Genomic DNA, 24,779 nt, shown 5'->3' with positions numbered 1-24,779 from the left:
TAAAGGGGCTTTTTTACAGCTTGTTTGCCATTGTCCCTATTGTAAATGTGTGTGCTCCCCATAATTTTTTAGTGAATATTGGATGAAAATGGCTCTTTCAGAACATCACAGGTTCACAGATGGACAACAAGTATCACTGCCAAAAACTATAAAAATGATAAAACTTAGTTTTATACCTGAAAATGAAAGAGTTTGTGTTTCGCTTTGATTTTTTTCTTTATATTTGTTTTTATAATAAACAATATCTTATGATTGTTTTATGTCTTAAAATTATTTTATTTTTTTAAATTTTAAAACAATCTTATATGATTGTTTATATTTGTTTAAATCAGTATTTACTTGTTAAATCTGCATATTTAAATAATTATGGTATTGGAAACATTATTTTGGAAATAATCTATTAATTTGTGTACATAAGTTATGCAAGATTTTGATATTTTCATATGATACCATTATATCCATTTTCTTAATTTGCAATAAAATAATAAGATGCCAAACATGACCTGTGTTACATAAACAGTCAACAAAATAACAAGACAATACCTAAAAATACCCCTTTTCACACCACTAACAATAAACAGATAACAATCTGTCAGGCATTCAGAGCTTGACAGGGTACTGATTATCAGGGGCAGATAAGGCTACTGATAGGGTTTGCCCAGACATAAGGCTGGAATGAGGTATGACTTTTGATTGGTTCAATTTTTTGCACAGGAAATTATTTGAAAACAACAACTTTTGAAAAACAAGCTGGTTTCAGCAATTGAATTGAGCTTAATTAAATTAACATTAAGACTTATAATTGTTCTGTAAAATGTATTGAAATACTGTCAGCATGAAGTATTGTGTGATGAAAACAATGTGTATTTTACTACAATTTGGAAATCAACAATAAGTTTGTTGGAAAAGAAGTTCAACTGTTTTTTTTTTTTGGAATACTGAAGAAGAGTTTTAACAGGTTTGTATTGTCATTTCTTCATCCTTTTTTTTATTTAGTTTACTGAATTAATTATGATCATTATTATATTTATGTATTGTCACTGGGAAATGTAAATTGATAAGTAAATGTATAATTGCAACTTAAAGGAAAAACAACACGATTTGAAGCAAAAATAGATGAACATACACATGACAAAGTGTAAATGTTGTGTACAGTGAATAATGGTGGTTGTGTTTTATGATTATTGTCATCTTTATTGTTATTTATAGATATTTCTGGTTATTACTGAACATATTTCTTTCCCTCATATTTTAATTTTGAAGGTTAAACTCTTGCCCCAAGAGCAAAAGGGGTAATCATACTACCTGATGTATGGACTTTTACACCAGGCTTTTACCCTGCACGAGCTGGCGAACTTGAGGGGAACTGAAGTGGGCAAACCTCGCCCTGTCCTTGAACAAGAAAGCTGGATTTGTTGAGAGGTAAAACTATACAGGTTATTGCATTTTAAAAGCGTCACAATTCTGACCAATGTGACAAATATTTTTAGAGTTTGAAATGTGATGAAAGTAAATTACAAGCTTTGGAAAATTATCAACTGTAAATATTTTGTCAAAACTCCTTTTCTTTTTTTGGTTTCAGAGTATCATTTAAGCTGAAATCCAGCATGAAACCAGGGAGGTGATGGCCATCACACAGGCCATGTGCCGACCATTCACTTTCCACCAGCTTGTGACTTGCTCCATGAAGGGAGCAAAAACTACAACTGGGTCACCAAGACCAAGCCTCCCCGCCGCTGAGAGAAATGCTATCATTGGTACTTTTTCTTCATCATAAAAATTTAAAGTACCAGTTATCCATATAGAAATTCAATACACATTCTACAAATATTTTTCAGATCACTTACTGTTTACAGTCGCATATTAATGATCATTTTATTACATTTGTGAAAAGGGAGAGCTTTTATAATCCAAGTGACAGTTAACAACAGTGTTTTTTTTTATTCATGAAGACAGGGATTGAAAAACTTTGTCCGTGTCTCTAGTCACTGTCTCCAAGACAATCAGTAATAAACTCATTTGTGTTGACTTCCTTAATATGCAAATATTTAACCTCTTTTTCTGGCTAGAGTATTTTCTATTTAAGAACAGATTTTGTTGTTTTTGTGCATGTTTTTAAAATGAATAGTCTATTATATTTTTTCAGATGTCATAGCCAAAACCTTTGACAAGCCTCTGGTTGATGTTGAAGAAAAGATGAGAGGTTGTTTAAGGCATCTGCGGCTGATGCACAAGTAGACTGAAGTCTTTGTAAATAAAATGTGCTGTTAAAATGATTATTTAACCATTGTTTTCGCTTTGTTATATAGATTTGCACCTGTTTCAACAACATTAACTTATTTTTATGCTCCCGTTAGGGTCTCATATAGCAGTTGAACTGTCCGTCTGTCTGTCTATCCGTCCGAAAACTTTAGCATTGGTCATAACTTTTGCAATATTGAAGAAAGCAACTTGATATTTAGCATTCATGTGTATCCCATTGAGCTGCACATTTTGAGTGGTGCAAGGACATCCTTCAAGGTCAGAGGTCAAAATCCAATGGAAGAAATAAGCAAAGAGAGATAATATCTATACCTGCCAAATGATAAATAGAAATTTTATTTCAAAGCGACGCAGTAGGGGGCATTGTGTTTCTGACAAACACATCTCTTGTTTGTATTTATTTCATACAATCTTACTTTTTTCAGTTCTTTCTTTGTGTTCAATGTTACTTTATAACACTATTATATTTTATTATAACAATGCCATGTCTGTCAAAATAGTTTTATTATGCTGTGTATATGGATATATATGTAAAGTTTTATGTTTTATCGTTTAAAAAAGTAATTAGAATTTAATTTATGATATTTTTGTTCTTATCATAAAAAAGTTTTTCAGTTTTCAAGTGGGTGAAAAGTGGGTTTTTACTGAGCATTTAACAGGTTTTAAAGCAAGTTTTAACTGCGTTTAATCTGTGAAAAGCATACATTTAGCTCACTTAATGCTCAAATAAAAACCCACTTTTAACTCGCTTAAGAACAGGAAAAACCGACTTGATGTGTAGAAGCGGGTGTAAAAGCCAACATAAAGAAGGAAAACACACTTACTTTTAACCAACTTAAGTTGGTAAAACTCGGTTTTAAAGCGTGTTTTAACTGCGTTTAATCTGAGTTAAGCACACATTTAGCTCACTTAACACTCAAACAAAAACCCACTTTTAACTCGCTTAAGAACAGGAAAAACCGACTTGATGTGTAGAAGCGGGTTTAAAAGCCAACATAGAGAAGGAAAACACACTCACTTTTAACCCACTTAAGTTGGTTTAAGTTAGTTTTAGTTGGTTTAAGTTGGTATAAGAAGGTATAAGCGTGTTGGTTTATGTGAGTGAAATCCAGGTTTTACCTACAAAAAACCAAGTCGGTAAGCAAAAAGTGTGTTTAAAAGACACGCTTTAACCCGGTGCCAATACCGCAGGGCTTAACACGGTTTTAACACGGATTAAAACCGGGTTTTGCCCACTTTTTTGACAAGGGCTATTCTGATAGTATTCTTTGAAAAAAATGAAGAAAATGCTTATTTTACAAATTCAGCAGACGACATTTTAGCAGACGACAAATTTCCCAGCATGCAAAGGGTTAAGTGACATGCAGATGACATGTAGAAGTATAGTTGCCCTTAGAATAGAATCATTAACTGAACGCAAATATTTTAACACAAAGCATGATATGCTATTTAAGATCCTGTTGGGTATTGCTGTATAAGTTCTTACTTTATAAATCCTTTTTATGCTTTTTGTTTTAATTACTCTTTATCATTAATATTCGTGGGACATTAATTCTTGTTGCTTTTATGGGTTGACCCATCCACAAATCAAAAACATAAATACATAATATAATGACCGATGCAAATTCCTGTTTTTTCCAAAATCAGAAATCCAAGAATTTTCATAAAAAACTAATGAAATTCCATGCTGACAAATATACATTTGTATATTTTTTTACAGTAGCTGACAAAGCATTGCAGGGATATTAATCCTGTTTGTGACAAAGGTTTACAACAACTCTCATCAGTATACATGTAATAATGTTTTACCATTTAAAATGTATCTCATTTTATAAAACATATGACATTATTCAATGCTCCAGCTAGGATTTGAAAAGGGCAAGGGAGTCTATTTTGTCAAAAGGGCATTTTCGACACAAAGAATTTTGTCAAAAGGGCACTTTCGAGCAAGCAGGCGTATCTGGACAGCTCCCTGTTGCATATTAATTTTTATGTTATTAATAATTGTTAGAATATAGTATTCCCATTATTATCAAACCATGCAAATAAAATGTCTACATAAAGTGGCCCATCAGTTTGTGTGTTAGTTCTTCCGTCTGTACGAGGTTAACCTTAACACATCTAACAAGTATAATGCTTCCTACAAATCTTTGATACTTGCATGGATGATTTCTTTAAACTTAATCAACACACTATCATCACCTGACCTCATTTTAACCTGATATTACCCTTCTTTTGGACTTATTCAGATGGTCCAAATTCTTGGTCATCCCAAACTGTATCGTTCCCTCTAACATCAACATTGCTGCTTCAAACCTTCTGTAATGGATCGGATCTGTACTAGTATGGATATGAACATTATGAAAACACCAACGTCACCTGACTTCATTTTGACCGTGATATTGACCTAAATTTGGACTTGAACTTATTCAGAAGGTCAAAATAATTGGTTACCCCCAAAAATTTGCTCTTTGTGTAACATTCGTACCACTTGCTACAAACTTTTGATACTTGCTTGGATGTTATCTGTAAACGCTTTTAACACACCCACATGACCTGACCTCATTTTGACATTGACATTGACCTTTTGTTGGACTAATTCAAATTTGCTAATAAATCAATACTCACAAGGCTCTCAATGAAGGCATATGCGTTTATCAAACAGAGCATCTGATTTGTTTTCAGAACTGACCAATCAAAAGCAGCATTTAATGTCAACGTGTGATCATGATAAGGTAAGGTGAATAATTAGATTTAAATCTCTCATTTTGACAGGCCTTTTCTACGGGTCGGTCAAATGGACCCATTTCAATAGCAAAATTGTAAATAAATTCCCAATTAAGAAAAAAGTTATAATAAAAAATGTATATATATTTAAGAAAAAAAAGTTTGTAATGATAATTATATCTCAATGTTATTTCAATGACATCTAACAAAGTATATAACTATAATTAATATGATTGTGATCTTATAATTTGAATAACTATAAAGAGTTATATTAAGTATTTTTTTCCCAAATTAGTGGACTTTTCACAAGAAAACATTCTTGATCCTGAAGTTGCATTTTTTTCAAAATGATCAGGATAATATATATAAAATATACCAGTTGTTTATAATAAGATAATATGTATACAGTTATTTATTATAAGTGTAATATGTACAGTTGTTTAGGATAATGTTATATGTATATGGTGATTTATGATAATGTTAATATATGTACATTTGTTTATGGTAAATTAATATGTTCTGTTATTTATGATGTGATAATATGTACAGTTGTTTATGATTAGATAATATGTACAGTTGTTTATGATTAGATAATATGTACAGTTGTTTATGATTAGATAATATGTACAGTTGTTTATGATAATGTTATGTGTACAGTTGTTTTTGGTAATGTAATATGTTCAGTCATTTATGATAAGATAATATGTACAGTTGTTCATGATAAGATAATATATGCAGAAGTTTAGGATAAGATAATATGAGCAGTTGTTTATGATAATGTAATTTAATATATACAGTACAGTTGTTTATGATTATGTTATTTAGTGATTTATGATAATGTAATGTTTGCAGTTGTTTATGATTATGTTATTTAGTGATTTATGATAATGTAATGTTTACAGTTGTTTATGATGATGTAAGATTTGTGCAGTGATTTATGATAAGATGATATGTATACTGTGATTTATGATAATGTTATATGTGATTTACTCTAAGATGATATGTGTGCAGTTATTAATGGTAATGTAATATATGTGTGCAGTGATTTTTGATAATGTAATGTATTACTAATGTTCATAAATGTATACAGTAGTTTATGGTAAGGGATTATGTGCAGTGATTTATGATAAGATTAACAGTACATTATAAAAAAGAAGGTATAACAACTTTTACAGAGGTTTATTATAAAGCTTATAATGGGTTACTATAAGATAGTGTGTATATAGATTGAGGTTGACGGTAAGGTTTACTTTGATACATGTATATATAGATGATAATGTAATGTATGCAGTGGGTTCTTTATGTCTGTGAACATGTATGATTTTGTTGTTTGAAATACTACTTTTAGATCTCATTCTGATGTGAGGATGAATACTTGATTTGTTACGTCATAAATTTGATCAGTTGCTTACACTTACTATATAACACCTTGTTATTTCCATTCTTAAGTACCATAAAAATGCATTGTGTTTAATTGAACATTTTCAGATAATATGTGAATGATGCATATGTTAAGTATAAATTTCTTTGATTTTGTAGGAACAGCTGAAAAAAGGCTTGACAGCTCTCCAATCCCAACAGAAAATGCTCAGTGTAAGTTTTATATTTGTATTAAGTGTTGTACATTTATTAAAATAAGCGATACTTAAAGATCATAGAGTTTATATTATGTCACTATAAGTATGTTTCGACTCCCGATTAAGTGTAGATCTATCTATAGAGACTAGATAGATCAACAATCGGTAAGCTTAAAAAGACGCTAAAAAATAGAGAACATAGGTAATAGAGTGATTAGAAAGACAGGTATTTAGCTGGTAATATCACAGCTTTATACTGCATGCACAAATTAACCATGGTATTTACATAATGCTGTAAATAAAATAGTTATATGTATGGGAAATGTGTACAATGTGTACAATAGATCAATTGGATACATATCTGATTACTATGTTTAATAGAAGGATAATTACACTATTACGATGATATATAAGAAGGTTTATGATGATATGCTACTCCCTGCGCTTTATATTAATGTATTTTAGTGAGATTAAAACATTCAATTGGATTTCGTAAGTTTCCTGGGTTTTTTGTTATTGAGATATTGTTTTCGTACACAAGCGAACACCTGTGAGTTTGCTTTCATCAAATGATAATTGACATATAAGGGGTTTGCTTGTTTCCTGAGTTGCTTGGCGTGCCGTAAAATTTGGCTCCTTTTCATGCACGATTATGGCAAGCGGTTCGACGCATAAAAGACAATAAAAGAAACTAGGTTTCTCATGAGAACCTAGGTTCTCAAAATGAGAACCTAGGTTCTCATGAGAACCTAGGTTTTCAAATGAGAACCTAGGTTCTCATGAAAACCAAGGTTCTCATTTAAAAACTTGGGTTCTTGAAGCCATGTGCAATCTTCAAGCGATAACCTAGGTTCTCATGAGAACCTAGGTTTTCAAATGAGAAACTAGGTTCTCATGAGAACCTAGGTTTTCAAATGAGAACCTAGGTTTTCAAATGAGAACCTAGGTTCTCATGAAAACCAAGGTTCTCATTTGAAAACTTGGGTTTTTGAAGCAAGGTGCAATCTTTAAGTGAGAACATAGGTTCTCATTATGAGAAAACATAGGTTCTCATTATGAGAACCTATGTTCTCATGAGAAACCTGCTTTCTTGGGATTATGCGTCAAACTGCAAAAAACAAGGTTTTTCATGAGAACCTAGGTTCTCATGAGAACCTAGGTTTTCAAATGAGAACCTAGGTACTCATTCGAAAACTTGGGTTCTTGAAGCTATGTGCAATCTTCAAGCAAGAACCTAGGTTCTCATGAGAAACCTAGTTTGTTGGGATTATGCGTCAAACCGCTTGCCATACAAGATACCATTTTCAACACAATGGTGTTTGTTTCTTCGTGTCGTATTCTCTTATTCTATGGGTGATATAATCTGGTATACTTTTGTTCAGGAACTGAATGACCTTCTCAGCTGTGTTTTCCATGTTTTTATTTTCACTGTCTTATTCCTTCTATCTTGATGTTGCTTCTTCTACTATATTGATCTATGTCATTAAGTTCTAACTAGTTTGATGTTTCTTGCAGTTTAAGCTGCTTTCTCAGAATTTCAGTTTTATTCTTTTGTTCATCTAGTTCTTTTTATGCCCCCGGATCGAAAGATCGGGGGTATATTGTTTTTGGCCTGTCTGTCTGTCTGTCATTGTGTCAGTCAGTCATTGTATGTGTGTGTCACAAAACTTTAACCTTGGTTAAACTTTTATAACTTTTGCAATATTGAAGATAGCAACTTCATATTTGGCATGCATGTGTATCTCATGGAGCTGCACATTTTGAGTGGTGAAAAGTCAAGGTAAAGGTCATCCTTCAAGGTCAAAGGTCAAATATCATTGCATTTTTCGTTCCTAAACCTTAAACCTTCGTTCAAGTTTGGTCATAACTTTTTTAATATTGAAGATAGCAACTTGAGATTTGGCATGCATGTGTATCTCATAGAGCTGCACATTTTGAGTGGTTAAAGGTCAAGGTCATCGTTCAAGGTCAAAGGTCAAATTTATGGCTTCAAAGCGGCGCAATAGGGGGCATTGTGTTTCTGACAAACACATCTCTTGTTTAATTTATCAATTTGTTTTGCCATTCCAGTGTTTTTTCTTCCTTTTTGAATAGACCACTTTTGATTTTTTTCAAGTCGTATTATTACTGAGCCGAGCATTTCTTCTTTTAATTCAAAAATTGCATAACATTATTTTTGATCAGATCTTTCCATTCTGTGCTGTCTTTAGTAAGAACATTGTTTATACTTTTTATGCCTCCGGATCGATAGATCGGGGGTATATTGTTTTTGTCCTGTCTGTCTGTCTGTCATTCTGTTCCAAAACTTTAACCTTGGTTAAAGTTTGATAACTTTTGCAATATTGAACATACCAACTTGATATTTGCCATGCACGTGTATCTCATGTAGCTGCTCATTTTGAGTGGTGAAAAGTTAAGGTCATCCTTCAAGGTCAAAGGTCATCCTTCAAGGTCAAAGGTCAAGTAGCATTGTATTTTTATTTCGAAAAACTTTAACCTTCGTTAAAGTTTTATCATAATTTTTTGTCCCCTACCGGTTTCACGGAGGGGACTTATGGTTTGCGCTCTAGCTAGCTGTGTGTCTGTCTGTCTTTGAATCTGTCTGTCACACTTTTCTGGCTCCTGCGATAACTTTAAAAGTTTTTAATATTTTTTCATGAAACTTGAAACATGGATAGATGGCAATATGGACATTATGGACGTCATTTCCTTTTGTTCCTACGTCAAAAATTATGGTTGCTATGGCAACAAATAGACTAGAAATACTGCTGAAAATGGTGGTTTTCTGGATCCTGCGATATTTTTAAAAGTTGTTAATATTTTTTCATGAAACTTGCAACATGGATAGATTGCAAAATGGACATTATGCACGCCATTTCATTTTGTTCCTTTGTCAAAAATTGTGGTTGCTATGGCAACCAAAAAAAAATAATTCTGAAAACGGTGGAATTTCTGACAATGGTGGAGCCCGTAGGGGACCATATTGCTTGACAATAGCCTTGTTTAATATTGAACACAGCAACTTCATAACTGGCATGCATGTGTATCTCTTGGAGCTGCACATTTTGAGTGGTGAAAGGTCAAGGTCAAGGTCATCCTTCATGAGAAACCTAGTTTCTTGGGATTATGCGTCGAACCGCTTGCCATACATGATACCATTTTCAACACAATGGTCTTTGTTTTTTCATGTCGTATTCTCTTATTCTATGGGTGATTTCTGGTATACTTTTGTTCAGGAACTGAATGACCTTTTCAGCTGTGTTTTCCATGTATTTATTTTCACTGTCTTGTATTCCTTCTATCTTGATGTTGCTATTGATATCTACTATATTGATCTATGTCATTAAGTTCTAACTCGTTTGATGTTTCTTGCAGTTTAAGCTGCTTTCTCAGAATTTCAGTTTCATTCTTTTGTTCATCTAGTTCTTTTTATGCCCCCGGATCGAAAGATCAGGGGTATATTGTTTTTGGCCTTTCTGTCTGTTTGTCATTGTGTCAGTCAGTCAATATGTGTGTGTCACAAAACTTTAACCTTGGTTAAACTTTTATAACTTTTGCAATATTGAAGATAGCAACTTTATATTTGGCATGCATGTGTATCTCATGGAGCTGCACATTTTGAGTGGTGAAAAGTCGAGATCAAGGTCATCCTTCAAGGTCAAAGGTCAAATATCATTGTGTTTTTTGTTCCTAAAACTTTAACCTTCGTTAAAGTTTTGTCATAACTTTTTTAATATTGAAGATAGCAACTTGAGATTTGGCATGCATGTGTATCTCATAGAGCTGCACATTTTGAGTAGTTAAAGGTCAAGGTCATCATTCAAGGTCAAAGGTCATCGTTCAAGGTCAAAGGTCAAATTTATGGCTTCAAAGCGGCGCAATAGGGGGCATTGTGTTTCTGACAAACACATCTCTTGTTTAATTTATCAATTTATTTTGCCATTCCAGTGTTTTTTCTTCCTTTTTGAATAGACCACTTTTGATTTTTTCAAGTCGTATTATTACTGAGCCGAGCATTTCTTCTTTTAATTCAAAAATTGCATAACATTATTTTTGATCAGATCTTTCCATTCTGTGCTGTCTTTAGTAAGAACATTGTTTAGTTTTATGTATATACTTTTTATGCCTCCGATCGATAGATCGGGGGTATATTGTTTTTGTCCTGTCTGTCTGTCTGTCATTCTGTCCCAAAACTTTAACCTTGGTTAAAGTTTGATAACTTTTGCAATATTGAACATACCAACTTGATATTTACCATGCATGTGTATCTCATGTAGCTGCTCATTTTGAGTGGTGAAAAGTTAAGGTCATCCTTCAAGGTAAAAGGTCATCCTTCAAGGTTAATGGTCAAGTATCATTGTATTTTTATTTCGAAAAAATTTAACCTTCGTTAAAGTTTTATCATAACTTTTTGTCCCCTACCGGTTTCACGGAGGGGACTTATGGTTTACGCTCTGTGTGTCTGTCTGTCTTTGAATCTGTCTGTCACACTTTTCTGGATCCTGCGATAACTTTAAAAGTTTTTAATATTTTTTCATGAAACTTGCAACATGGATAGATGGCAAAATGGACATTATGCACGTCATTTCATTTTGTTCCTATGTAAAAAATTGTGGTTGCTATGGCAACCAAAAAAAATAAATTCTGAAAACGGTGGAATTTCTGACAATGATGGAGCCGGTAGGGGACCATATTGCTTGACAATAGCCTTGTTTAATATTGAACACAGCAACTTCATAACTGGCATGCATGTGTATCTCGTGGAGCTGCACATTTTGAGTGGTGAAAGGTCAAGGTCATCCTTCAAGGTCAAAGGTCAAAATAAAAAAATATATAATTCATTTCTCTATTCAATCTCTTACTTCTGGTGCAGCTGCACATTTTTAGTGGTGAAAGGTCAAGGTCAACCTTCAAGGTCAAATATCAAATGTTTATGCCCCCGGATCGAAAGATCGGGGGTATATTTTTTTTAGCCTGTCTGTCATTGTGTGTGTGTGTGTCCCAAAACTTTAACCAAAACTTTAACCTTCTTCATAACTTTTGCAATATTGAACATAGCAACTTGATATTTGGCATGCATGTGTATCTCATGGAGCTGCACGTTTAAAGTGGTGAAAGGTCAAGGTCATCCTTCAAGATCAAAGGTCAAATATATGGCTTCAAAGCGGCGCAATAGGGGGCATTGTGTTTCTGACAAACACATCTCTTGTTAGCTCTGTCACAATGTCTATATCATTGTGTTCATTTTCTAATCTTCTATTGTCTTGTATTGCTTTCCCTTTGGTTTCTTTTACTTCTGTTTAATCATTGTCACCTTTCAGCTATGCTGCTGTCCGCTTCACTAACGCTACTGATTAAGTCCCTAGTCCTTTTATCGCCTGCCTTTACGCATTCTTTGTCTTCAGATTCCATAAGTTTTCAATGAAATTTATAGTTGATGCGTCATTTCCGTTTTGAGCACTATAGGTCCCAAAAACTCGAGCGTGTGTGGTATGCCTTGTCGTGACATGTAACAAAAAAGGCATTGCCATATCATGTATTATACAGGCCTTCAACCGTTCCTATTTTCCTACTTTTCCCACTTTTTCCTACTTTTTTCAATTCCTTCCTAGTACTTTTTCCTATTTTTGCACTAAAACCTCCTTCTATTCCTACTTTTTGCTGGAGACAAAAAACAACAATTTTTTGTAAGATGTATTTTCAAAATGTCAAAGCTGCAAAACTGGCAAGTTTCTGTTGAGGAAATGTGTGGCAAGTTTCTGTTGAGGAAAGGTGTGGCAAGTTTCTGTTGAGGAAAGGTGTGGCAAGTTTCTGTTGAGGAAAGGTGTGGCAAGTTTCTGTTGAGGAAAGGTGTGGCAAGTTTCTGTTGAGGAAAGATGTGGCAAGTTTCTGTTGAGGAAAGGTGTGGCAAGTTTCTGTTGAGGAAAGGTGTGGCAAGTTTCTGTTGAGGAAAGGTGTGGCAAGTTTCTGTTGAGGTAAGGTGTGGCAAGTTTCTGTTGAGGAAAGGTGTGGCAAGTTTCTGTTGAGGAAAGGTGTGGCAAGTTTCTGTTGAGGAAAGGTGTGGCAAGTTTCTGTTGAGGAAAGGTGTGGCAAGTTTCTGTTGAGGAAAGGTGTGGCAAGTTTCTGTTGAGGAAAGGTGTGGCAAGTTTCTGTTGAGGAAAGGTGTGGCGAGTTTCTGTTGAGGAAAGGTGTGGCAAGTTTCTGTTGAGGAAAGGTGTGGCAAGTTTCTGTTGAGGAAAGGTGTGGCAAGTTTCTGTTGAGGAAAGGTGTGGCAAGTTTCTGTTGAGGAAAGGTGTGGCAAGTTTCTGTTGAGGAAAGGTGCGGCAAGTTTCTGTTGAGGAAAGGTGTGGCAAGTTTCTGTTGAGGAAAGGTGTGGCAAGTTTCTGTTGAGGAAAGGTGTGGCAAGTTTCTGTTGAGGAAAGGTGTGGCAAGTTTCTGTTGAGGAAAGGTGTGGCAAGTTTCTGTTGAGGAAAGGTGTGGCAAGTTTCTGTTGAGGAAAGGTGTGGCAAGTTTCTGTTGAGGAAAGGTGTGGCAAGTTTCTGTTGAGGAAAGGTGTGGCAAGTTTCTGTTGAGGAAAGGTGTGGCAAGTTTCTGTTGAGGAAAGGTGTGGCAAGTTTCTGTTGAGGAAAGGTGTGGCAAGTTTCTGTTGAGGAAAGGTGTGGCAAGTTCCTGTTGAGGAAAGGTGTGGCAAGTTTCTGTTGAGGAAAGGTGTGGCAAGTTTCTGTTGAGGAAAGGTGTGGCAAGTTTCTGTTGAGGACAGGTGTGGCAAGTTTCTGTTGAGGAAAGGTGTGGCAAGTTTCTGTTGAGGACAGGTGTGGCAAGTTTCTGTTGAGGAAAGGTGTGGCAAGTTTCTGTTGAGGACAGGTGTGGCAAGTTTCTGTTGAGGAAAGGTGTGGCAAGCATCTCAAGCCATCTGATGTAAATTGTTGTTTGTAAGGTCAGTATTGGAGTTATTGATTACATAGGACTGTTAGTTGTTATATGGGTACAACTCCAGAAGCATCCAGAAACACTAAATGATATACTAGTATGTAATCCAATGATGCACTGATGAGGGCTTTTGGTTACTTTCAAAAAGACAATTCTAACATCAAATATTCTTAGCAAAAATACAACATGATAAGGGTGGCAACACATTGTGGAAAACTGGGAAAATTATGAGGAAAAAATCCATGCAGAGAAAAATCACGGAATTTCAACATTTTGCAAAAAAACAACAGGACATTAGCAGGGAATTATACCAAACTTGGACTACTGGTATTGTCTCTTCTTGACATTCAACAGATGTAAGTCTTCAAACATCTCTGTTATTGATGCAAGCTGGAACATTTATATTTGCATTTAACCCTTTCAGTGCGGGAACCGAATTTTGAAGGCCTTTGCAAACAGTTTGGATCCTGATGAGACGCCACAGAACGTGGCGTCTCATCAGGATCCAAACTGTTTGCTATTCTGATAGTATTCTTTGAAAAAAATCAAAGAAAATGCTAATTTTAGAAATTCAGCAGACAACATTTTAGCAGAAGACAAATTACCCAGCATGCAAAGGGTTAAATGTAAGAAGTAACAATAAACAAAATATTCCGTGGCCACTATTACGATGCTGTCCATTTAAGTATTAACTGATATTATTAAAACTAATTATGTGTTTGTGTGTTTGTGTGTTTAACATTTGAAAGTAACCAATATTGCAAAGCTATGCCCAGTGCATGATGTTTAAACAAATCATGCCATTTGCTGCAGCTTTATCTGTTTTTCTGTCACTTGCTTGTAACATTATCCTGGTCAATTAGGAGTTGCAATTACTGCATGCTACTAATGTTCAAACAATAATTTTGTCCTAAGATTATTTTTTAAAGAATGCGAAATATAATTTTGGACTTTTTTATATAGTTTAAATAAGGTTTTCATGAACATTATATATGTTATATATATAATATTGATATAACATGCTCTGACTATCCTTCTGGAGTTGACACAACTTATTTTTTTTTGTAAAATATAGTTATTTTGCTAATGTGAACCTAAATGCTTGAGTTCAAACTATTGTATTGCATGTGTTATAATTGAGTTAGCTGGGTGCTGTGAGATGATCTCAATAATGCTAACAACATTATAAAAACGTGTTTCTGTAATTAACTAATAAAATAAAATAAAACAAACATTTTTGGCACCTTTCAACTACAGAAGCTTGGCATGTATCAGCAACTGAGATATCTACAACACATTAGCTTTCTGAATGGTGAGAATAGTCATTTGTAAAGGTAAGAGTTGGTTCACACAGATAAATAAGTTGTGGATATCCTTCCTATTAATCCTACTTTCTTTGTTGATAATCTTCCTACTTTTCCTACTTTTTCTTCAGAAAACCTCCTATTTTTTTCCTAATTTTCTATCGGAATCAGTTGAAGGCCTGTCAGTATATGATATTTAATTCATTGATAAAGTTCTTTTTTCATCAATTTCAATCGAGTGAGAATGGAAATTTATTGTTACCCTGTATTTGATATGTCCATATTAAGCACTTTGAATGTTATAATCCTGGTAATTCTGATTAAAAAAACATGTTTTTCATTCCCGTTTTCATACACAACCACTCTATACCAAGGTCAAGGTCGCATCAGTAAGAATGCTTAGTGAGAATGTGACTGGGTATATACAGTTATAATGCCCAGTGGACGCAATGTATTGACTTATGACTGAGTATTTATGGTAATAGTGCCACATTTGCACAATGTATTGACTTATGACTGAGTATTTACAGTAATAAGGCTGGTGTGCCCAATGCATGATAATAACGTGACTTATGACTTAGTAATTATGGTAATAAAGCCCAGTATATATTGACTTATGACTGGGTTTTTTATGGTAATTATGCCAAGTGTGCACAATGTATGTGCCCAATTCATAATAATATCTTGACTTATGAGTGAGTATTTATGGTAATAAAGCTGAGTGTTCACAAAGAATGATGTCTGTTGTAGAGCCAGCATGAGGACCTGCAGCAGGAGTATTCCAAGCTGAAGAATGACAACGAGAAGGCACAGGAGATGCACAAGAAAGAGGAGGAGGGCAAGGAGTCAGAGTACAGGATGTACAAGCAAACCAAGGAACTGGAAATATCCAGTTTGAAAGGTAATAAGTCCAGGATGTACAAGCAAACCAAGGAACTGGAAATATCCAGTCTGAAAGGTAATAAGTACAAGCAAACAAAGGAACTGGAAATATCCAGTTTGAAAGGTAATTAGTACAGGATGTACAAGCAAACAAGGGAACTGGAAATATCCAGTTTGAAAGGTAATTATTACAGGATGTACAAGCAAACAAAGGAACTGGAAATATACAGTTTGAAAGGTAATAAGTACATGATGTACAAGCAAACCAAGGAACTGGAAGTATCCATTTTGAAAGGTAATTAGTACAGGATGTACAAGCAAACCAAGGAACTGGAAATATCCAGTTTGAAAGGTAATAAGAGCATGATGTACAAGCACACCAAGGAACTGGAAATATCCAGTTTGAAAGGTAATAAGAGCATGATGTACAAGCAAACCAAGGAACTGGAAGTATCCATTTTGAAAGGTAATTAGTAAAGGATTTACAAGCAAACAAAGGAACTGGAAATATCCAGTTTGAATGGTAATTAATTTTGCAATAGTAAGCTTGTTTGAAAGGTAATAAGTACAGGATGTACAAGCAAACAAAGGAACTGGAAATATCCAGTCTGAATGGTAATAAATTTTGCAACATTAAAAATGTTTGAAAGGTAATAAGTACAGGATGTACAAGCAAACCAAGGAACTGGAAATATCAAGTTTAAAAGGTAATTGATTGCACAATAGTAAATATATTAGAAAGGTATATAGTACACAGCGATTTTCCTTGTCCAATTGGGAAAAGTACCCGTACCGGTCCGATTGGGAAAAATTGAGTCGTGAAAACCTCAAAATTGGGAAAAATCGAGTCGTGAAATCCTGAAATTGGGAAAATCGCGTCGTGAAGTTTGGGTCTTATTGAATACATCATACAGTTCATACTTAATTGAACATACCCATTTAAATAATCATTTGCAGGCATGCCTTAATGACCATTAAGTCATAAAGTTTATATAAATAACAAAATATTATAAAGAACACACCAAATCAATTACTAGTTGTTTTAATCTCTTTTAAAGCAATGTCTCTCTCTTTCATTTTTGTGAAAATTTCAACAATCTTTGATGTTTGATCATCACTCAGTTGCTTGCATCCCTCCCTGCACAGCATCATTATTGCTGTCAATGTGTCCTGTGATAGATGGTTCCGATTGGTTTTTTGGCATAATATTTGCTATTATGACTCATTTCAAACTACGATAAGGTTACAAACCGACGTAAAACAGTACGCTGGCTGCCTGGCAAAAGAACCGGAAACAGTAACAACTCTATTGATTGAATGCGCTGAATAATAAAACCCGAAATTAATCGAGCGCGTGGTTACACACAACTATACGATTTTCTTTGTTCGCTCGCCGAAAGTTGTTTTTTTTTACGAAACTTTCAATCGTTTTGAGAAAAAATTCGGACGCTGATTGGGATTTTTCCAGATGCCGATTGGGAATTGGGAATTTTCGCTCGATTGGGAAAGCACCGTTTTGGGAATTTGGGAATTTTCGTTCGATTGGGAAAGTACCGTTTACCGGTACTTTATAAAGAAGGAGGAAAATCGCTGGTACAGAATATACAAGCAAACAAAGGAACTGAAATTTTAAGTTTAAAAGGTAATAATTATGTTCATGATGCCAGAGCAACTGCAATCTCCAATACTCTTATATATTGTGCAAAGTAAGCAATGTGATTATGATATGGAAACTTTATAGAATGAGTAATATAAAATGTACATTAATGAGTTTATTACATTATATCTTTAGTGGTTTATTATGCCTCTCTTCGAAGAAGAAGGGGTATATTGTTTTGCTGGCTGTCTGTCGGTAGACCTGTCAGAGGACCAGTCTGAATGTCAGTAGACCAGTTCGTTTCCGATCAATAACTCGTCAACGAATTGACCGATTGGCTTGATACTTTACATGTGCATTGGCCTTAGTGTGAAATCGTTTCCAATCAATTACTCGTCAACTGATTCACCGATTGGCTTGATAATAAGAAGAAGGGGTATATTGTTTTGCTGGCTGTCTGTCGGTAGACCTGTCGGAGGACCAGTCTGAATGTCGGTAGACCAGTTCGTTTCCAATCAATAACTCGTCAACAAATTCACCGATTGGCTTGATACTTCACGTGTGCATTGGCCTTGGACAGTAGATGACCCCTACAGAAATTTGGGTCACTAGGTCAAAGGTCAAGGTCACTATCACACTTAGTGTGAAAATCATTTCGGAACAATAACTCGTCAACGAATTAAACGATTGGCTTGATATTTCACATGTGCATTTGCCTTGGACAATAGATGACCCCTATTGAAATTTGGTTCACTAGGTCAAAGGTCAAGGTCACTATCACACTAAGAAGGAAAATCATTTCCGATCAATAGCTTTTCAACCAATTGCCTGATTGGCTTGATACTTCACATGTGTATTGGCCTTGGACAGTAGATTACCCCTATAGAAATTGGGGTCACTATGTCAAAGGTCAAGGCCACTGATACACATAAAGAGTAAAATCGTTTCTTATCAATAACTCGTCAACTGATTCAGCGATTGACTTGATACTTAACATGTGCATTGGCCTTGGAAGTAGATGACCCCTATTGAAATTGGGGTTACTAGGTCAAAGGTCATGATCACTGTTACACACTTAGTGTGAAATCGTTTCCCATCAATAACTCGTCAACTAATTCACTGATTGGCTTGATACTTCACATGTGCATTGGCCTAGGACAGTAGATGACCCCTATTGAAATTGGGGTCACTAGGTCAAAGCTCAAGGTCACTATTACACACTAAGTGTGAAATCGTTTCCAATCAATTACTCGTCAACTGATTCACCGATTGGCTTGATAATTCTCATGTGCATTGGCCATGGACTTTAGATGACCCCTATTGAAATTAGGGTCGCGAGGTCAAAGGTCATGGTCATTGGCACAATAAGTGGGAAAAGCGTTTCTGATCAAAAACTCGTCAACGAATCAACTGATTGGCTTGATACTTCCCATGCACATTGGCCTTGGACAGTAGATGACCCCTATCAAAATTTGGGTCCCTAGGTCAAAGGTCAAGGTGACTGTCACAATAAGTGGACAGTATATGACTCCTATTGAAATTGGGGTCACTAGTTCAAAGCCCTGTTTGGAGCGGCATATGTCTCCGACCGCAGAACACTTGTTTGGATGGGTTTGTTTATATTTATTCAAGTACATTATGTCTATTATAGCATATTATAGCATATGAACTATAGCGTGTCTTGTTGCTTAATTATAAATATTAGGGAATATTGCAAAATTAATTGTATGTGTTTTGTTTTCAGACAACGTATCCAACCTAAACCGTGACAAGTCTGAGCTCACACAGCAAGTAGACAACTTAAAAACCCAGCTCCAGAATGCACTGGTAGGTCATGCTGTATTTTACATGGGTTTGTTAAGCGTCATTTATGTGTTCTTGGAGTTTCATTATTCCTATATATGCAAATTGTAGACTGAAGTTTTGTAGTTACTTACTTTGTTTTGTTGTAAGCTTTTTTTGGTTTGTTTGGTATTTGGTTTTGTGGTACAGATTATAACCAGTTTATGTGAACATCAGAAACCATGTTTGGGTCTCATTTGTGTTCTTCGATGTAGATATGTTACAAAATATATCTGTTATTGGCTATCTGTAACATGTAAGTGGTCATTTCATTGGTTGATTTGTGGTCATCTGTTACATGTAAGCCCACATTTCAGTGGTTGTTTTTTCAAACTTCTTCATGTATGCCCTCATTTCATTGATTATTGACCAACTGTTACATGTAAGCCCTCATTTCATTGGTTGATTATTGACCATCTGTGTATGTTAGCATTCATTTCATTGGTTGATTAGTGGCCAATTGTTACATGAAGGCCCTCATTTCATTTATTTACTATTTTTCATCTGTTGCACATAAATCTGCATTTCACTGGTTGATAAGTGGCCAACTTTTACATGTAAGCTTTCATTTCATTGGTTGATTTGTTGTCATCTGTTACATCTAAGCCCTCATTTCATTGGTTGCTTACCTCACTGCCTTCTGCAGAGCTCCATTAAGCAGAACAAACAGACGGTCTCTACCCTTCAGCAGGAGGCAAAACAGTACCAGGTAGATACATGAAGAAGTTGCCTCCCCTTGCTACTTTATTTATTGCAACATGCTGCTGTGTCTGGTTTTCCCATCCTTCTTTGACCCTCTATGCTGGGATAAAACATGCCTGTTAAACTGCATCACTGCAGCGTTTATTTGTATCACTTTCCTCGATTGAATTTAGACAGATATTGATTCCACTTATAGTGTGCAGTGTTTGTTGGTCAAATTAGGTGCACACATTCTGCCCTATTACCATACTAAAAAAGTGTGTATTTGTCACACAAAATTGCCTTAAATTCCGAAAATTTACAGTTTTTATGCCCCCGGTAGGGTGGCATATAGCAGTTGAACTGTCCGTCAGTCAGTGTGTCTGTCCGTCCGTCCGAAAAAAAAAATTTAACATTGGCCATAACTTTTTAAATACAAAGATAGCACCTTGATATTTGGCATGCATGTGTATCTCATGGAGCTGCACATTTTGAGTGGTAAAATTTCAAGGTTTACATCATCCTTCAAGGTCTAGGGTCGAAAAAAACAAAGTCAAGGGAAGTAATAAGCTTTAAATGGACATAGTTAATTGACTTGCCCACGTATATATTTTTGTTACATAAATCAAAGCGGCGCAGTAGGCGGCATTGTGTTTCTGACAAACACATTGTGGTTAAAGGTCAAGGTCATCCTTTACGGTCTACGGTAAAAAATACAGATTAAAGGGAAGTAATAAGCTTTAAAAAGGGAGAAAATTATGAACCTCATATTATATATTTCATTACCAAGAATTGAAGTTCTTTTCACAGTTACTGTACATATTTATTATTTTGATTATTTAAAACCCAAATGATTGATTTTTCAAAGTTTTTTTACAATGATATAATTTCTTTGATGTTCATTACATACCTGTGGACTTATGTCCATAGATACATGATCAACTCTGGCTATGATCTCTTTTAAACGTTGTCAGTGATGGATTGGACAAAATTCAAAATTATTTCAATGCGGCGCAGTAGGGGGCATTGTGTTTCTGACAAACACATCTCGTGTTTCTAATAAATTGCAACATTAATTTCATCTTCTTATCCACCTCTATGAATTGAACCTTTACAATATAATTTTACAAACACTTTAGAATACTTTTAAGCAAAAAAACAACAACAGAATTTCCCAATTTTAGTCAATATTTTTCCCAATCTTAAGGGACCCCATTCCCAAAACTGCATGAATATTCCTTTACCTTTTCTCCTATTTACTCTTTACCCAATTACAGCACTGTTTATTGATAGGTGCTTGATCAATATGTGATTGATAGGTGCTTGATCAATATATGATGTATATCCATATAACACCCTTGTTATGCTTTTATTTTTTTCAGTGAATGTTTGTGCACCAAAAAGAAACAAGATATGCTCAATATTTATCGAGATGTTTATAAATTGCCAAATTTGTTAAAAATGTATTAAGAATATTTTCTGTAATTAAGTGTCCTCTAATGTTTTGAATATATATTGCAATTAAAGATATTGATGAATGTTTTGCTAACATAAATTTGGTAGCATCTGTAACAGCTGAAAAAAGTTAGTGAAAGTGCCTGAATCATTATATAAATGAGCCTTGCTCTGTGAAACAGGGCTTAACCCTTTCAGTGTGGGAACCGAATTTTGAAGGCCTTTTCAAACAGTTTGGATCCAGATGAGACGCCACAGAATGTGGCGTCTCATCAGGATCCAAACTGTTTGCTGTTCTTATAGTATTCTCTGAAAAAAAATCGAAGAAAATGCTAATTTTAGAAATTCAGCAGACAGCATTTTCCACTTGTATGGAATTCTTGGTTTAACCCATTTATGCCTCGTGGACTCTCCCATCCTTCTAAATTGGATCAAGTTATTTCAAAAATTAGGGATGTCTGGTATATTTATTTCTATTTTTAGAATAAAAAAAAAAAATTGTCTTACAGAATTTCGTTTAAGCATCATGCGGCGTCTCATCTGGGTCTACACTGTTTGCAAAGTCCTGTTTTCAGGACCCTAGGCATAAACGGGTTGAAGTAAATCTCTTCTAAACAAATATCCTGTCTAGGAGGAAAGTGTTGTCCCTGATAAGCCTTTGCAGACTGCACAGGCTAATCTGGGACGACACTTTACACACATGCAGTAAGCCCAGTTTTCCCAAAGCAATTAGGGATCAGTAAAAGGCCTGTTAATTTTGGTAGCTTTTCTTTGTGCTGAAAAAATGTATTGAAAGTACCAGAAACATTATATAAATGAGTGTTTGGTCTTGAAAAACTGGGCTTGATGCATGTGCGGAAAGTGTTTTTAGCTCACCTGAGCACAACATGCTCATGGTGAGCTATTGTGATCGCCTTTTGTCCGTCGTGCGTTGTGCGTCATACGTCGTCAACATTTACCTTGTTAACACTCTAGAGGCCACATTTATTGTCCAATCTTCATGAAACTTACTCAGAACATGTGTCCCAATAATATCTTGGACGAGTTCGAAAATGGTTCCGGTTGATTGAAAAACATTGCCGCCAGGGGGCATGGCAGTTTTATATATTGCAAACCTTGTTAACACTCTAGAAGTCACATTTATTGTCCGATCTTCATGAAACTTTTTTAGAACATGTGTCCCAATAATATCTTGGACGAGTTTGAAAATGGTTCCGGTTGGTTGAAAAACATGGCTGCCAGGGGGCGTGGCAGTTTTCCTAATATGGCTATACTAAAACCTTGTTAACACTCTAGAAGTCACATTTTTAGTCCAATCTTCATGAAACTTTGTCAGAACATGTGTGCTAATAATATCTTGGACGAGTTCGAAAATGGTTCCTGTTGGTTGAAAAACATGGCTGCCAGGGGGCGTGGCAGTTTTCCTTATATGGCTTTTGTAAAACCTTGTAAACACTCTAGAAGTCACATTTTTAGTCCAATCTTCATGAAACTTGGTCAAAACATGTGTCCCAATAATATCTTGGACGAGTTCGAAAATGGTTCCAGTTGAATGAAAAACATGGCTGCCATGGGGCAGGGCAGTTTTCCTTATATGGCTTTACTGTATGGTAAAACCTTGTTAACACTCTAGAAGTCACATTTGTGGTCCAATGCTCATGAAACTTGGTCAGAATATTTGAACTAATAATATCTGGGCTAAGTTCAAAAATGGTTGAGATCAGTAAAAAAACATGGCTGCAAGGGGGCGTGGCATTTTACCTTCAATGGCTATTTACTACATAACCTTGTTAACACTCTAGAAGTCACATTTATTATCCAATCTTTATGAAACTTGATCTGAAAATTTGTTCTAACAATAGCTTCAGTGAGTTTGAAAATGGTTATGGTTTGTTGAAAAACATGGCCGCCAGGGGGGGGGGGGTTGTCCTTATATGGCTTTAGTGAAAACTTGTTGACAGTATATTAGCCACATTTATTGGCCAATCTTCATGAAACTTGGCCAGAACATTTGTCCCAATGAAATTTTGCCAGAGATTGAAGCTGGGTCATATGAGCTCAAAAACTAGGTCACAAGGTCAATTATAAAAAAAACATGTTAAAAGTCACTTTTTTGGTCCAAAATAAGTTTCATGAATCAGCTTGCATTTTTTTCAGAATAGTCTAGTTCCTTTGGCTTTCAGGTGAGCGCCTTAGGGCCTGATAGCCCTCTTGTTCCAGATTAGCCTGTGCAGTCCGCGCACGCGAATCAGTGAAAATACTTTCTGCCTTTTTGGAATTGTTTGTTGAAATACAGTCTCTTGTTAATGAAAATCCAGTTTAGGCGAAAATTGGTATTCCTGATTAGTCTGTGGTGACTGCATAGACTAATATGGGACCACACTTAACGCAGGCTAATATGGGACCACACTTAATGCACATGCATTAAGCCCTGTTTTCACAGAGCTCAACTGAAATGTATAGTTTATGTAATCAGTAATTATCTTTATATTAGCTTCCACTTATGTCTTAAGATTTGCATGATAAAGTTTATTTCACACTTTATTGAACTTGAAAGCAAATTTAAGTAATATTAAACCTAATTTTAAAATCAAAAGAGGTTACAGGATACATGAATATTGTTTGGTTTTAGTTGCGAATTCAACAAGATGCTGCGACTATTGACAGAAACCAACAACTTCTTCAATACGCCAAGGTTTTTTTGGTTTATATGTCCTCTGTTACAGCCATGGTGGTAGTTGATTATTTGAACTGCATTCAGGGCAAACAAGGCTTTGTGAATGTGCGTAAAGTGTTGTCCCAGATAAGCTTGTGATGACACTTTACGCACATGCATTAAGTCCAGTTATCCCGGAACAAGAGCAGATTAGGTGACTCAAAGGAACTGTACATTACATTTTCAAAGTGCAAGACGAGGCGAGTGCTCTTATCTTAGGACAGTTCTTGCAGAGTTTAATGATTAAAACATTTAAATGTCAACATGCTTAATCTACTTCGCTGTATTTGCACTTATTGATTCATGGTGCTTTCAATCTAATAAAATTCAACTGTGAAGTAAATATAAGTCAGCCGATGCCATTTCACTAACAGTTTATTATGTAGTATTACAGAGCATAAATACTGTAGGTTTAACAATGGGTCACATATACGCAGTTTCACTTTCCATGCTTAATTTACCATGGTAACCATGGTTACAGTCTGCTTGGTAAATGTTTATACAGGTACAGATGTTGTGGTATATATGTGGTTACAGGCATGTTTACTGACCCCCAAGGTTACTTCTATAAATAATTATGAAAGAGACTTAGATGTCAATGTGATACCCCAAACCCTTTTACTGTCTTTGTCAAATATTTAGGATTATTGAAATCCTAATTACTTTTAATATTGCAAATTTTGTGTCATTGTTTTATTACATTTTGTGTAACCCAGCTGATTTTGGAATATTGCAATGTATTCAGAAAGTTGTGTTCCATTAATCAACTTGCAGTGTTGTTTTTTCATTCAAAATAGGGTCCAGTA

General features: G+C 35.1%; 1 protein-coding gene across 10 annotated transcripts in view; it reads left to right on the top strand.

Moving 5' to 3' along the window:
• Nucleotides 1–24,779, top strand: part of LOC127843238 (putative uncharacterized protein DDB_G0271606) — a 69,918-nt gene that overhangs the window by 19,262 nt on the left and 25,877 nt on the right. For 6 of the 10 annotated variants that reach the window (XM_052373097.1, XM_052373096.1, XM_052373100.1 and 3 more), the window contains exons 2-7: nucleotides 4,948–4,997; nucleotides 6,529–6,582; nucleotides 15,551–15,701; nucleotides 19,024–19,106; nucleotides 19,768–19,830; nucleotides 23,890–23,952. In XM_052373097.1, coding sequence (XP_052229057.1) covers nucleotides 4,948–4,997; nucleotides 6,529–6,582; nucleotides 15,551–15,701; nucleotides 19,024–19,106; nucleotides 19,768–19,830; nucleotides 23,890–23,952 — 464 coding nt within the window. Of the gene's footprint in view, nucleotides 1–4,947; nucleotides 4,998–6,528; nucleotides 6,583–15,550; nucleotides 15,702–15,989; nucleotides 16,035–19,023; nucleotides 19,107–19,767; nucleotides 19,831–23,889; nucleotides 23,953–24,779 lie in introns of those variants that run through there. The other 4 variants (XM_052373099.1, XM_052373098.1, XM_052373101.1 and 1 more) reach the window with 4 other exon arrangements.

This window comes from Dreissena polymorpha, chromosome 8 (genome assembly GCF_020536995.1).
Source record: "Dreissena polymorpha isolate Duluth1 chromosome 8, UMN_Dpol_1.0, whole genome shotgun sequence".
Taxonomy (NCBI): domain Eukaryota; kingdom Metazoa; phylum Mollusca; class Bivalvia; order Myida; family Dreissenidae; genus Dreissena; species Dreissena polymorpha.
This window is presented reverse-complemented; position numbering and strand designations above follow the sequence as displayed.